This window comes from Esox lucius, chromosome 19, assembly GCF_011004845.1.
Source record: "Esox lucius isolate fEsoLuc1 chromosome 19, fEsoLuc1.pri, whole genome shotgun sequence".
NCBI lineage: Eukaryota > Metazoa > Chordata > Actinopteri > Esociformes > Esocidae > Esox > Esox lucius.
In genome coordinates this window covers 29,353,204-29,368,488 of record NC_047587.1, presented here as the reverse complement: position 1 = coordinate 29,368,488, position 15,285 = coordinate 29,353,204, and the positions used below count along the sequence as shown (strand labels likewise).

General features: G+C 44.4%; 1 protein-coding gene across 4 annotated transcripts in view; it reads right to left on the bottom strand.

Annotated features, from left to right (window-relative positions):
• Nucleotides 1–15,285, bottom strand: part of ntrk3a (neurotrophic tyrosine kinase, receptor, type 3a) — a 189,580-nt gene that overhangs the window by 56,621 nt on the left and 117,674 nt on the right. For all 4 annotated transcript variants that reach the window (XM_010884004.5, XM_010884005.5, XM_010884006.5 and 1 more), the window contains exons 5-11: nt 12,321–12,475; nt 11,784–11,926; nt 11,266–11,407; nt 7,985–8,284; nt 6,604–6,618; nt 5,596–5,651; nt 4,797–4,899 (exon numbers count right to left, since the gene is read on the bottom strand). In XM_010884004.5, coding sequence (XP_010882306.1) covers nt 4,797–4,899; nt 5,596–5,651; nt 6,604–6,618; nt 7,985–8,284; nt 11,266–11,407; nt 11,784–11,926; nt 12,321–12,475 — 914 coding nt within the window. The remainder of the gene's footprint in view (nt 1–4,796; nt 4,900–5,595; nt 5,652–6,603; nt 6,619–7,984; nt 8,285–11,265; nt 11,408–11,783; nt 11,927–12,320; nt 12,476–15,285) is intronic.

The following is a 15,285-nucleotide window of genomic DNA, read 5'->3' as shown; positions in this document are numbered from 1 at the left end:
AACAACACAACCCCCCAGGAACGGGACATGGCGCAGTGCTTGGTGGCACAATGGAAAAGTACAGTAACCACACAGGGCTCTGTCAGGTGCATCCTGTCAATGAGAAATGCTAACCCATTAAGGGCCTGTAAGAATAAATCACCAGTTATTATGGAGGAGAAAGATAGGTTTCAAATATGGAATCCCTAGGGAACGTATAACTATCTATAACCTGGCTGCTCAGGACAAAGCGCAGAGTAAATTAATATGTTATTCATAATCATAACTCGTAGCCCGTGAATTGTGATTCCATATCTGACCTAATTAACATACTTGTCTCTCACATGCAATGTGTGGAGAAAAAGTAAAGCTTTGAACAAATTATTATTTTTCGTAAATGAAAACCCAATCGGTCACAGTAAAGCCAGAGCATTGTGAATCATATAAACAACACATTGAATCCCAAGGCAGTGTCCTGAAAGACTATTCAAAGAGAGAGGTAGAGAGGGACCAAAAGAAGAGGGGAGGGGGTAGAGCAAGAAAGACAGCGAGAGAAATATAGAAGGCAGAGGCCTGGAGTCGATCACTGGAGCCTGGGAATCTACAATCGATCAGTGGTTCCCCCTCTGTCAATGAAAACAAATGTAGCCATTCAAAGGCTCCTTCCACTTGTGTCCACTTCAGTGGGCCTCTCACAAACCGGTAATTATAACCAGATACCTGGGCAAAAGAATGAATCAAGCTCCCCGTGGAGGGAGGATGACAAAATGTAATCCCCAGAAGGTGTATTGCAGAGGGACGCTCAAGCCAGAGAGGTGATTACATCAGCCTGACGGTGGCACGTCACAGCGTCGGACGGGCGTTTAATCCGGGTCCTGTGGAACCACTCTCGACTCTGCACATCCGCTGGAGAAGCCGGGCCAGAGGGTCTCATCAGTCAGCAGGTCTTTGAATGAGCTCCAAAAGGGAACCGTATATGTATTCTGGAGCAAATTACATCTCTGTCATTTCAAGGTTGGCGTGGTGATTCTTTCATCTATGATGGGTCTTTCGACGGTTGCCTATGTTCTCATTTAAACTGTCCTAGTTTAGCATCTGTTTATTTCACCAACAAAGGAAGGTACTGTTGTGATGCTCTCGTCCAGGTGCAGCAGAGCAGTATACAACCACAGCCAAGAAAATGGGGTAAAAACCGTACCGTGTATGTTTACCTTTGTTCATGTAATTTGCGATTACGATTTCCTTTAACAACCACACACATACTGAATACATAAACCACATATTTAACTGGGGATGGACATTTTATAGTGCTTTTACATTTTTAGTGAGGTAAAATTCTCATTAGTGTAGAAAAAAATATGTTTTGGCTGGCATATTTCAGGAGATTTCCATTGTTGATAATTAGAGTCATTTTTTATGTTATTGAAGCAGCACATTGAAGGTGTTAATTTGGCAGTGAAGGGAGATAATTCCACCAGTGAACACGGACATTGTTACGGAACAATACAGACTACAGTACGGCTCATTATACCTAAGCAACCACAACAACTGAACCAAAGCAGAGAAACTAATAGCAGTGAATAGGAGCATTGATTCAGCGTACTATTACAAGCATCCAGATTAGTTGCACGCGTTCTAAATTGGTAGAAGTGTAAAACAATGTCCAACACTTTCATTGACGGTAAATGTAATTTTTCCCGGTGGGAGGCGATGTTATGTTAGTGACTGATGTTGGTGTGTAGGATTGACTGTATGTGCGGATCAGGAGTCCAATGGCAATAATGTGCGTAGGAATGTCAGTCACAGAACAGCTGTCTGAATGATGAATGATGGCAGTGTTTAAGCCATGAAATTGGGACAGTGAAACAAAGATCCCTCGGAAACTTAAAACCTGATGACTCAGCTGTGCGTGTTGTCTAGTTCACCATTGCTCCATCCTTTAAGCACAATAATACACACAGGCACACGCACACACACACGCACACACACACACACACGCATTCTCCTCTGAAGGGGGGAAAATACCCTCTTCTATTTGTCTGAAAGTCCAGTTGTCAGATTCAAGATGGTCATAATGGGATCTCGCAGTGTGCCCTCAGAGAAAGTTTTAAAACTGCAGAGAGACTGCAGAGAGAGCTACTGCCCCTGTGGTTTAACCAAGCCCTGTGGTCGGGTCAGACACTGTCACGCACGGAGCAGCCTGACCACACCGAGATGGCACGGGGTCCACACCCAGCCTGCCTTTCAGCGGGGCACGTCACCAGACAGAACACGCGCGGATGCCTACATGGAGAAGGCTGACGTCCCTCCATTTAAACACAGACATTAACCCGTACCACAGCACCTGCCACAAAGGGATGTGTTTATGAAACGCCGTCGACCTGCAACGCCGTGAAGACGCAGTACAGACCGAGCTTTCAGCTGCTAGATGGCATTTCAGTCGCCGGAGGACAAGATTCTGGTTGTTTACGCTTCACTTGACATGAACAACTGTCATTCATTCCACTGGACCGTGACCAAAATAAGGAAATAAAGCCTTAATAGACTTTTCAAACAGGATTCCTCAACACCCCTGCCAGGACTCTGGAACGGAAAAGACCGCCGCTTGCAGGGGAAAAGGAATGAAGGAGAAAGCGAACTTGTCAAGGGTGACACAATGGAGGCTTTTTTTGTTGCCAGACGGTTCTCCTCCTGTCGGCATTCCAAAAGGCCCTTCATTCAGGCATGGCGTATAATTCAACAACACGCCAAAGCACATTGGCGAGCTTCGCTGCTCTCCTTCCAGATATACTGTCACATGCCAATCAGCTAGGACGACCGTGGCAACAGCGAGATGGCAGACACGCTCAGGAACTGCATCACGTTTGCCCTTTCCCTAACACACCAGGAAGTGGCGGTGCTGTGTTCCTCCCGTAACTGGGGACATACGAGGGCTCCCAATCAAACAAACCATTAGAAGGTAAATAACTCCCACGCTAACGCTCAAGTATCCCCTGTTGCTCACTGCTGCCAAATGGGCTGTGTTACAGCCAGGAAATGTCTCCGGGAGAGAGAGAGCGAGGCCAGGGGACACATGCAGAGCAGTGGAACTACCATACATTGTGTGTCTGCATGTAAACAGCTGGAGAGTAAAGCAACCAGAACGGTAGGAACCGTCTTCTCCCTCCCACAGTACCGTCACAGAGAGCGCTGCCGGCCCCCGTCTCACCCCCTCTTCCCTATTTCATCTCCCCATTTCGGAATCCTATGTCCGACGATGCTATCGACTTAATCTGCTTTTAATTAACTTGGTTAAAAAGGACTGAGCTCTCGCCATTGCTGTCAGACGGAGGGACAGGAAACGGAGAGACGGGGAAGGGGCGGGAGGAGAGAAGTGATGGGGGGGCGACGGGGCAGGGAGGAGGAGGGGGGGGAGTGGCCCCCATGGGAAAGGGAGTGAAATGGAGAAAGTCAATGGAAGATGGCAAAGCGCCAAGCAAAGCAGTCAGTCAGCCAGGGCTGTATGCATTCATTAGAGGACTGCAGGCTTCATAGGAAAGCCTGGGGCTGTTCTAACATGGTTAACATCAGATACAGGGACTGATTACTTTCCACTATGATAAAAGACAAATAAAATGCCACAGGCCTCCGGACGGACATAAGGGAGAGGAGAGCGACGCTTTAAACATCCCTTTGATATAAGTGTTTGTGGCAGCAAATTCCATAATTGGTACATCCTTACAAACAAATGTCACACGCACGCTACACTTCCAATGTGAGTTATGATGTCATAATATGTAGTGAGGTTACATGGGGGGCGCTTGAAACACACCGCCATCATACAGAAAATACAGGATGGATGGAAAGAGAGAAAAAGGTCCTGCTAAACTACGTCTACACAAAATGGCACCAAGCGACATCAGCAAAAGCCTTTCCGCTGTTAACCGGAAACTCTGAAAACAATGTCCCAAAGTACATGATAGAGTGAATCCATACAAACCGGGACACATTTATTTAATTCTATTATCCTTTAAATTAAATTCAATAGTCACGTCTATGTTAAACGTGTTATTGAAATCCATATAATGACATCATAGAACAGGAGAGCATTCAACATAGCAGAACACTTAACAGGAGATAGGAGGCCTGGGTTAGGCCAATCATTTCTCAATCATACAAACTTTATGTCAGACATGTCAACAGTCCTTCCTCCGATACGCCATGCAACTCCAATTCCGTGAAATCACCCAAAGCAAGGGTTTGTGGTGGAATTATGGAGTAGCAGTACAGCCGCCACTGAGACAGGGCTGTTTCAGGACGTTACACTGAAAGAGCCATTTACTCCTACGGCATCACCAGTGCTCCTTCCTGCTACAGAGAAAGAGAGAGCATCGAGCCTAACCGGACACGCAGACCAACCAGCTGCGTCAGCCTCCAAAAGACAAGGATAAGTAGTGCTTGGACATGACTCAAAAATACAAGCTTAGGCTGCACTGAGCCATATTTGGAATTGGTTAGCATAACTGACACTCCTGCAAATTCATTCTTCACAGGGATCAAATCTGCAATATGGCGCGCGTCACCCCCATCCGCCTGCTTGCCCACATACCAACACCAAGCACTAGATCAAATAAAGTGTAAGAAGCGATACGAAGGCATACGGATGTGAAAGTAGACTGCGAAGTGCAGTGTATGGCATAGAAAGATTACACTACAAGGTCTTGGGCATGAAAGGGATACAGAAGCACGATCCAGGTATAATGTTATTATTTATTTCAACAGCTGAGGCACCCCCTAAGAATAGAAGGTCTTAATGAAGAACACTACACGCTTCTTACCTTTCATTCCAAACTTAGAACGGCGTCCATATTTGTTGATGAGAACAAAAAGGACGACAAGAAGTACGCAGGCGAATCCAGCGAGGCCCACAGCAATGGAGACCTGGAGGAGGACAAGACAGGACTTACTGAGAGTATAAAGCACCTACCTGGATATACTATCTACCTCTGATACAAAATATCCAACACTCATGAAACCTGAGTGCAGTACACGGCGGGTGGACATTTGATTAGTAGTGCAAGGTACATTGAAAATAAAAGCGAATGCATAATATATTCATTAAGACGAGACTACAACACAGTTTACAGACGTTACTTCAAAACCAAATTAAGACACTCTCCGCAGACTAACGTTGCATGCATCCACAGGCAATAACGACACAATGGAAAATCGAAGAAAAGCTCAGAATTACGTTATACTGAAAGAAATAATAACAATAACTCCTACAGTATAATTAGGACATCCAAAACAATTGGAAGTCTTCTTTCCTCCCATGTCGCCGCTGCATTTCCCATTAAAACCTTCAAATGAGGAAATAATCTCCATCCAGTCAATTACGGCACGAAATTACATTTTTAAGAAGCTGTTAAACACAGTGGCCACAAGGGAAAACGAAGATAGGACGGAGCCACAAGGCAAGGAAGCAAAAAAAAAAAAAAAGTAACGAAAATAAATGGAATAAAATTGCTCAAACTAAAGCCTTCTTTTTGTTCCCAGGGAAAAGCTGAGTGTGTTGATGTACTGCAAAAAGGCTTCAGGTTCGGCCAATGAGTCCAGTACCAAAGGATTGATTCTCACCCCGAATGTGTCCTCCTCAGGTCGGTGAGTCACAGTGATGGTCGGCGTTGGAGTCCCTGGGAACAAAAGAAAGGAAACACATTGACCCTAAAAGTACTGTCTGCTAATGACATGAATTCTATAAACTGCTACGTAACAATGCAGCCTACGCTAGTTCTGAATGACAAGCCATTGGCAGAGGGAGTCCATGAACGGGGTGGGGGAGACGGAGTTGGGGGGCGGGTGGCCCTGCAGTATGTACCAGATCAAAGAACTCAAGCACAAACAGACCCGCATTTCCTGTAGGGTACCTGATGTCATGGTTCACGCTTGAAGACTGTGCATTGTCGATTGAGTTGTTGCCCCTCACAGATCTGCCTCAGAAAAAATTTACTTTTCTAGCATGTCCTTATATTTATTCACTTCTACAGAGACACTAATAGCCCCTGTCTGAACTCCCATCATGCTCTCTGGCCACGGTGTGCTGCGGTGTAGGGGAGCAGGACGGAACGTTGCAGCGCTGGGTGTTTCTGGCAAGGCCGCCTGTCTTGTCCTGCCCACTCTCGCCCCTCCCTGCCTTCCTACCACCAAGTGGACTCATCCAACATCATTTTCCCAGGCCTGACAGTAACAATCTGTCACTCTCTCCCTTCCATGTTCACAATTTATTATGTGTGGAAAATCCCAATGATGCTCCAGTGTGATGTCAATTTGAAGGCCTGAAGATGAAGGTCAGTGGCAGTGCTTGCCTCAACGTTTAACTCCTAAATTAGAACAGATTAAAGTCTAAATGAAAATGCCCTCTAGGTGGATAGAGCTGGTCCTCAAATGATAGAGGCGTATAGCTATAACCTTGAGTACTATTTAGCTATTACAAACAGTGAATGGTAGCAACAATGCTTTGGAATTAGGGAAATAAATGTCTAAAAGATTAATAAGAAATCAAATGTAATCTCCCGGTTCAATTTTGTCTGACTGTGAATTTGTCCTGGCAATTTAATTTTTTATTCTTAAATGAAAATCACTTACCATTATAATCATAATCTGTAGAAAAAGAAGAGAGAAAGGAGAAATAATCAGTGTTGGTCAATCAATTTGCATATGCATTGCATGTTCAAAGCACCTATTTTAACTCACATGTTTAAGTATAGGCAGTCATGTCCTATTCCATTCTAAGTGCAAATTATTTTGGTATCGACCATTGGTATTCATGGTTTATAATATTCCTGTTATATTTTCTTTATTTAACCAGTGAGGACCGGTCTCCCTCTGTGCCGGACCTAGTGGGGGGGCACCTTTGTTCTTGTCTTAGCACTAGCATACATACTTAGCTCTAGTGCGTCTTAGCACTAGCATACATACTTACCTCTAGTACGTCTTAGCACTAGCATATTTATCTACTCAACTCATTGTCAAGCCCTTGATTGAGGTTGGGTGTTTTGGCTGAAGCAGCAGAAGTGCACCCTTTTCGGTCTCCATAGCAAGGATTGAGAAACACAGCTATAGGCCAACATTAAAGCTGCTGATAGAAAAGAAATGTACCATCTAGATTTTTAAAGTGAGCCGAGGTGATGGCATTCACATTTTATTCATATTGTTAGGGTTTCATCAGCATAGCTGAAAGAGGTGGGTACATGGATTCTACATATAAAGATTCATGGGAATTGGACCAGCTGTTCTGGAGGAGTCACATTTTAAAGTACAAAACGTCAGTGAACCTTTTGAAAAATACATTGAAGACGTACTGCATTAACTTTTCATTGTTTGTTTGTGATATTCTGGAAAGGGGCTGAGAGAATTGAGGACACTTCTGAGCCCAGGAAATGCTGTTTGCAGCTTTAATTATAAATTATTTTTCCAGCAACTACATTTTTGTTAGTGTTGGTAATTATTATTTTTATTGTTACTGCCGTTTAAAATGAATGTGTAAATTGTCATGAGAAGGTAAGATGTAGAATTGTAAATGGCACTGGACTACACCCCCATGCAATGCCATACTAATTAGCCACATGGTTGCGCTATGACAAGCAACATGTTGAGACATTTTCAAAAGCTCACACCTGTCAGTTTGTGTGATGTAGAGTTACAACATTTGCTGCACAGGTTCGCTTCAACACAATGAATACACTTGCCTCTAGGACCCGTAAACTCTACTGCTGTCAATGTCCATAATAAAGTATTTAAACACAAAAAGAAGAACAAAGACTAAAAATCCCAATTATACATCTTTTTTCCCCACAGTCCCCTTAAAGTGTCAGAAAAACAGACTGTTTCTGTAGTCACTGGAGCCGGTAACAAGACAGTAAGAGTTGACTCTCATTATGAGACAAAGACGCTCAACAGTTTTAAGCTCTGCTGCTCCGATCCACTGATCCACGGGCTATTTCCTTTGACTAATGAATCGACCTACCTTCTGAGAACGGGGCGTTGAGGAAGTGCCCGTACACCGTCTTGGTGGCGACTCCCAGGAAGTTGCTGGCCTCTAGGGTGTAGTTTCCGTTGTTGTGGTGCGTGGGGTTCTTGAAGTTGAGGCACCCCTCCAGATAGTCCTGGTAGGTGTCCATGTCGGTCCGGATGTAGTCACTGGGCGGGATCAGCTTGTCCCTGTAGAACCAGCGCAGGGTGGGCTGGGGGTTGCCACGCACCGTGAACTCGATGCAGGTTTCGTGCCGCCGCTCCGGCTCGTCCAGCTTCAGGATGGTGGGGGGGACTGACGACGGGGAGGGAGGGAGGGCAGAGACGGAGAGAGGAGCGTCACGTCACCGGAGACCAAGCCGTGCTCCAGTTACACAGGGAAGCCTCGTTCGGCAGGCCGCGCTCGTTACGCCACCGGTTGGGGGACGTGTCGACCGTCGTTCCCGTGGCTACACTGTGTGCCCACATTCAGGGACCTGACCTGTGTGTTACTGTTAGTCTGTTGAGACCGCGAGTGGTTTGAAGGACAGCAGTAGGAATGGTGTCCTGCTGACCGTTAAAACTGCAGCTAGGATGTCGTTGCTGACCACAGGAACACCGGTTGCCTTCAGGCCTCTGGTTGAGCGGGCACATCCCCTCTAAAGGATGGCGGCCAAAGGCGTTAATAATATTGCACCTCATAAAAGCAGCCACTATTCGGCTCCGCATCCACGGTCGGTAAGTTAGAAGCTAACCATCTGCAATTATAGGGCTGTAAATGTGCCATACGGAGCTCATTTAAGGCATCAATCATATTCCCATTCACTGTTCGTTCAGCTAAAATACCCAGGGTGTGCACATGCCAATTTCCTCATTGTTAGCAACGCAAGGTCAACCTAAGGGCGTCTCGGAAAATACATAGCTAAACACCCTGGAAATGAGTCCTTAAGAGAGAGAGTGTACAAAGAACGAGAGACAGCGAGACAGAGAGAGAGAGAAACAGAGAGCATTAAAGAGAGAATTTCGTTTCCAGCTGAGTTTGCAGATCTCATCATAATCTCTGGGAATCGATATGTATCGGGTACAGAGAGAATAGTGTTACAGCCCTGTTGGCCAACATTACTCAGTGTGAATGTAAATGTAGGGGCAACAAACTATCATCATATTACCCTGTAATGGGATCCAACTGATGGAAACAGCGCGGTCTAATAAGGGAACTGTTTGATTGCTTAGGCAGGACCGCAAGTCTGGTCTATAAAATGTCCACAGTACTAACAATCAAAGGCTTCAGAAAAACACAAGAAACAGCACATGAACAAATATCGATCAGAGTATAACCGTAGCAATAAAACTGTGTTTCGTGGTCATCATGGAAACATTGTGTTAAACTATAGCGGAGAGAGTATCCAACTAACAGCTATCGTTGCCTAACCTAACTGTCAGTTAGTGGAATTAATCAACACAACTGTTGACAGTGTTTTATGGCATTTCCAAAAAGCAAGCCATGGCTGTTGGGATAGCTGGTAATTTTCGGGAAGATTAGGAAATCAAAAAGCGTGTGGTTTCATATAGAAGACAAACAAAAACAAATGGCTTCGCTGTGCTTCACCAGTGTACCGCCACTGAATAACTAGCAGGACCCTTCTCAACATACAGGGTCAAAGCCCCTCTTCTCTCCGCTCGGCTGGAAAGCAATCACCCACATTATGTGATGAAACATTCTATAAATCTCTGTAATCTTTCACAGAGTTGACCAATGCCATCTCATGGATGCAATATCCACATCCAATGAAAGCACCCTCCAGCTTGCAGAGATCAATATTCAACACAATGGCCTCTGGGCACTGATAGAATGGAGACCAGTACTGGTGGAAAGGATAAGAGTGGGCCTAATTATAGAATGGATAGCAGTCACCCCTGCAGACCCTCACTGAACACTTTGATTTAAAAATGAGGCCAACTGATTTGGGCTAAATTAGAATTGAAGGAAATCATTTCAGAAAGAGATTTGAATTATATATATATATATATATATATATATATATATATATATATATATATATATATGTATTATTATTATTATTATATATATTTTTTTTTCAATTAACAACCATTGAAATAAAAAGCTTATACTCTTTGGTTTATTAAAAATACAAATGAATATATCCCCAAGGAAACTGTTGTTGACTTTCTGAATTCTAATTAACCACAACCCTGAATGGCAAAATGGGTGTGGCTTCAACTGGAGCAACTCGGCCCTGTCCGGCTGTGACACACTCTGGAACTGAACACAGATTGGAGTGGTACCTCAACATTTATATGTAATTCCAGAGACAGCTTGAATTTGAACTGGTCAGTTCAATCAATCAATCAAATGTATTTATAAAGCACTTTTTACATCAGCAGATGTCACAAAATGCTTTTACAAAATACCTGGCCTTAAACCCCAAGGCGCAAACAACAGTAGTGTTGAATTTCAGTGGCTAGGAAAAACTCCTTAAGAATGCCAAAATTTAGGAAGAAACCTAGAGAGGACCCAGGCTCAGAGGGGTGACCAGTCCTCTTCTGGCTGTGCCTGGTGAACATATCAAGATTACAATTATAATAATTAATAAATAGGTGTGGGCTGAGTCTAGAGTGTATATAAACCTAGTCCAGGTCAGAAGCATGACCTGATAGACAAGGAAAGGGACAACACAGGGGAGGGGGAGGTGTCAGCACAGTGGCAGCTGAAATCGTCAGGCATCGTCTCAATCTGAAACACAACCAGGAGGACTCTGGACAGGGACAGCAACGGGTCCCCCAAGCCAGATACTCCGCAGATGTTGGCCAGGACCTCATGCCATCCTATGTTCAAAAAGGGAGAAGACTGGGAAAATTCTGAATATCAACAAGGATTTATAGTGGAGAAGGTGAACTTAGTGGAGAAGGAGAACTTAGTGGAGGAGGAGAACTGACCCTACTCCCCCGGCACAATAATATAGCAGCGTAAGACCTTGGGACTGAGACAGGGGGGTCCGGCGACACTGTGGCCCTATCTGGGGGAGGCCCCGGACAGGGCCCAACAGGCAGGAAATCAATCCTGTTCATAGTGTATAATAGTCAGAGAGCTGTATAGTCACCACTATTTAGCCACAATTCAATATTCCATACAGAGAATGTAGAGAGCATTCTCTGTACTCACCCTGAACTATTGTCTGAATAGTCCAGTCAACAGACAACAAACAAACAAGGTGTTTGCTGTCTGCTATTTAAAAAAATACAAACTTTGAACTTGAACTACTAATTGGTACATACAATAAACAGTGAGCTGAATGGAGGCGTTGGCCATCCCCACTTTGTTTTCTGCTATACAGGTCAGCATGTAGAAGTTGTCATCGCGGCTCACGTTAACCAGGGTCAGGTTGATGGAGTGGACCTTGGGCCAGTACACGTTGGACTGGAACACAGAAGGAGAAAAAGGGAAGTGGGTGATACTGTAGGACAAAGAGATATGATAGAGGCAGAAAGACCATTTCCATTTAGGGTTTCTGACCTCACTATCTCTATTAACCAGATGATGATACCATCTAATGAGAGTTTCAGAAAGCCAAACACACAGACCACTTATGTGCCAGTTCCATTTAACTGACTGGAATCTAAATGGAATTGATCCTGCAGTTGTACACGAACCCCAAGAGTCACGAGCAAAATTGTGTCCTGTATAGGCCTGCACTGGTACGGCCCACTCATCAGTAGGCCTGAAATGGTACGGCCCACTCATCAGTAGAAGAGCAGAGTGCATTGTGGGTTGCCTTGTGTGTCCCCTAGCTTACCTGGTGAGTGTTGATGGAGTGGAGGTCATTGACAGTCCAATCCACCTCGGGGAGGGGATATCCTGATCCATTACAGGTGACGGTGACTCTGTCCCCCTCAATCACTGTGAGGTTAGAGTGGGTCACACTGATGTCTGGCAAGTCTGGTGGAGAGAGAGAGGCAGAGAAAGTGAATAAGAAAGAGAGAAATGAAGAGACAGAGAAAAAAGAAAAAGACAGAGAAAGGGAGTGAGAAAAGAGATAATACAATACAATAGCAGCGAGACACTTAGAATTCTGAGCGAGACACTTTGAGCTACGTGAATTCCACCCGGGAGAGGGAAAGGTAGGAACGGGCCGAGTTTCAGGACAGTAAGTTGTCTACTCTTTTGGCTGGCTCTCATGAGGTGAGTTATGGCAGACACAGGCCATTCTTATGAAAGTGATGTGTATAGCCTAGGATCTATGACAGCCATTTCAAGTAAAGTGCTCCCTATTTTTCTAGCATGGGATGATTGAGGACTGTGTGGCGGGGATCATGGTGGCGGCGGCTCGTACCACAGAGGGAGATATTCATAGTCTGCAGAGGGATCCGGGCGGCTCCATTGGTACAGAAGAGCAGCTGGTTGTGCAAGCCAGCCTCGCCGCGCTGCTGCCACAGCTGAATCCAGCGGATATCACAGCCACACTCAAACACCACGTCTTCCAGCCTCCTGGGAAAAGAGAGCGGGAGAGAAGTAGAGAGAGAGGGAGAGAAACAACACAGCGCAACAATGATCATTTCCAGTCAGGACAGACAGAAGTGGGTGAAGGACGGTGTTATCATCCGGGCCAGCCCCAAAACATTTATCAGACTGTGCCCCTGGCTGGGTTGGACTAACAGCACCGTGCGACAGGAGCTGGAACTGGGTAGACATGATTTGGCCTTAGAACTTCCTTCAAAAAAACACAGGCCCCGCACCAGCTCAGGTTAAATCAATTGGCTCGCATTAACGCGAAACATACCGATGAAAAATGTACAAACGGTAGCAGGCAATAATTATTACAGTAAAAATTATTATTGAATAAACGAGAATCAAATGTACACTTATGTGGGCGTAAGTTCATTTAAAACGGAAAAAGAATATCACACGGCGTGATCATGAGGACCAGGTTTGTAGGAGAAAAGGAGGGAGGGATGGGGTGTGATGTCAGTACCCTGTGATGCTACACACACCCAGTTTAAACAAGACGCCTAGCACATGATCCCCTCACATCCCACACAGACACCTCTGAAAGCCCTCCAGATCCTAACATCCAGGCAGCTCTGCTGAAGACGTGTGTGACTCTGATGACACTGGAACCACTGTTAGTTCAAGCACTGCTGCTTCAAACAAAAATATATTCCAATGTCATTTTCTGTATTCCGCACCTCAAGACACGCATTAAGACTTTTCGTTTTTTATTCAGATTAGGCAAGTAGGTCAAAGTGAAATTTCTCATAATGAATATCTTTCGCCAATTACCTAATTCCTTTAACCTCTCTAATGAAAGGTCTCCAAACAAGGGGACCTTGCAGCAGATCCAGACTATGGCCGCTGATATTTTGTCTGTGCAGTGTCTGGAAATGGGGAAACATGAATTGCTTCCCATTGTGCCAAAGGCCTGGCTTGCTCTCTAAATACCTGCCGTTTCAAGCGCAGTTACGATTAGCACACATACAATGTAAACACGGTTCCACTGTGTCAAATGGAGTTTATTTGAATCGGTACCACAGAGTGGAATCTTAAACCCTGTAAACAGTTGAACTTTTACTCATACTTGGACATTTTCCATACACCCGTAAGAGTGGAAATGGAGGTAACCAAGCCCCAAATCACCTTTCTTCATGAATAATCAAAACACATGGCATTTTGATCCTCTTTTAACATAGTCAGTCACCCCGCCCATTTCGACTATTTCTTATCTGATTATCAGATTTTCAATTAAACCCTGACTGAAACTTAACCTTACTGCATATTTAACTGTAAGCATGCACATGCCATAATCCTCCCATACCATTATGTCCCATTGGCTGAGAAAGCCAGAGGGGAGGCAAAAGGATGTCACGCGATGGGTACAAAACTGAGAAAAAAGGAAAAAGCACACAAACATGTACAATATAGATCTCAGCAAACAAAACATGACATGCCAGTGCACATGAGAAACATAGCTACCAAGCCATGCGTTTATATTCCATAATGTCTTAGTATGAACTGAAATGTGTTTGTAGTTAGGGCACCTTGACCCTGACCCCATGGTCATCATCACCTGATACAAATGAATGTAAGCATTACTGTTGAGGTTGGCGTCAGTGTTTCCATCGATTCCTCCCTTCTAGGTGACGCCTGTGTTTTCATGTTAAATGGAGGTGAATCTCTTTAGGGAGAACATCATTTTTAGGCTATGAGTTTCAGGGAGCCTATGGATTGTGGTGTATGTGGAAAGTATGGGACAATTAAGCAAGCAAAGCAAGCAAAGGCTTTACATATATCTGACACTTTCAGTTGTTATTAAAAACTGCTACACTCCAAATAGTGACAAGGATTTTGTGGGTAATGTCTCAACACCTACATCGTGTCCATCGGTTTAAATTATGCTGGCAGGTTATGGATATTTGCAATTACTTGACAAGCTAATGGCACATTATGCCACAAACATTCAGCAAAATTGCAAATATACTACAACAACAAATATCCCTACCATGTTTCCCAGAGCAAGTGACGGCTTGCCTGTGTTTGAGGTTCACAGCAGCACCAAGCTCATTAGGTCAGAGCTGATTGAAGAGGCTGAAACCTTTTAAGAATTTCCTGTTAACACTGAACATCACAGAAACTACAGGAACATTTTCCATGCTGCTCCAATATGCTGGGGAGCAAGTTTTTGAAACACTTCCAGACACGGGAGATGAAAAGGACTTTTGCAAAGCAAAAATTGCACTGACTCAATATTTCTCCCCAGAGAAACATTTTGAAGTCTACAAATTCAGACAAACTGTTTAAAAGGATCCTGAAACTGTTGGCCAAATGTTGACATAAGGCTGCAGATTATTCAAAACTGCTCATCCAACAAACTGAAGAGACAAGCTCTCACAGACCATACATATTCTCACAGGCCATACTTACTCTCACAGACCATACTTACTCTCACAGACCATACTTACTCTCACAGACCATACTTACTCTCATAGACCATCCTTACTCTCACAGACCATACTTACTCTCACAGACCATACTTACTCTCACAGACCATACTTACTCTCCCAGACCATACTTACTCTCCCAGACCATACTTACTCTCCCAGACCATACTTACTCTCATAGACCATACTTACTCTCATAGACCATACTTACTCTCATAGACCATATTTACTCTCACAGACCATACTTTCTCTAACAAACCATACTTACTCTAACAGACCATACTTACTCTCACAGACGATACTTACTCTCCCAGACCATACTTACTCTCCCAGACCATACTTACTCTCCCAGACCATACTTAC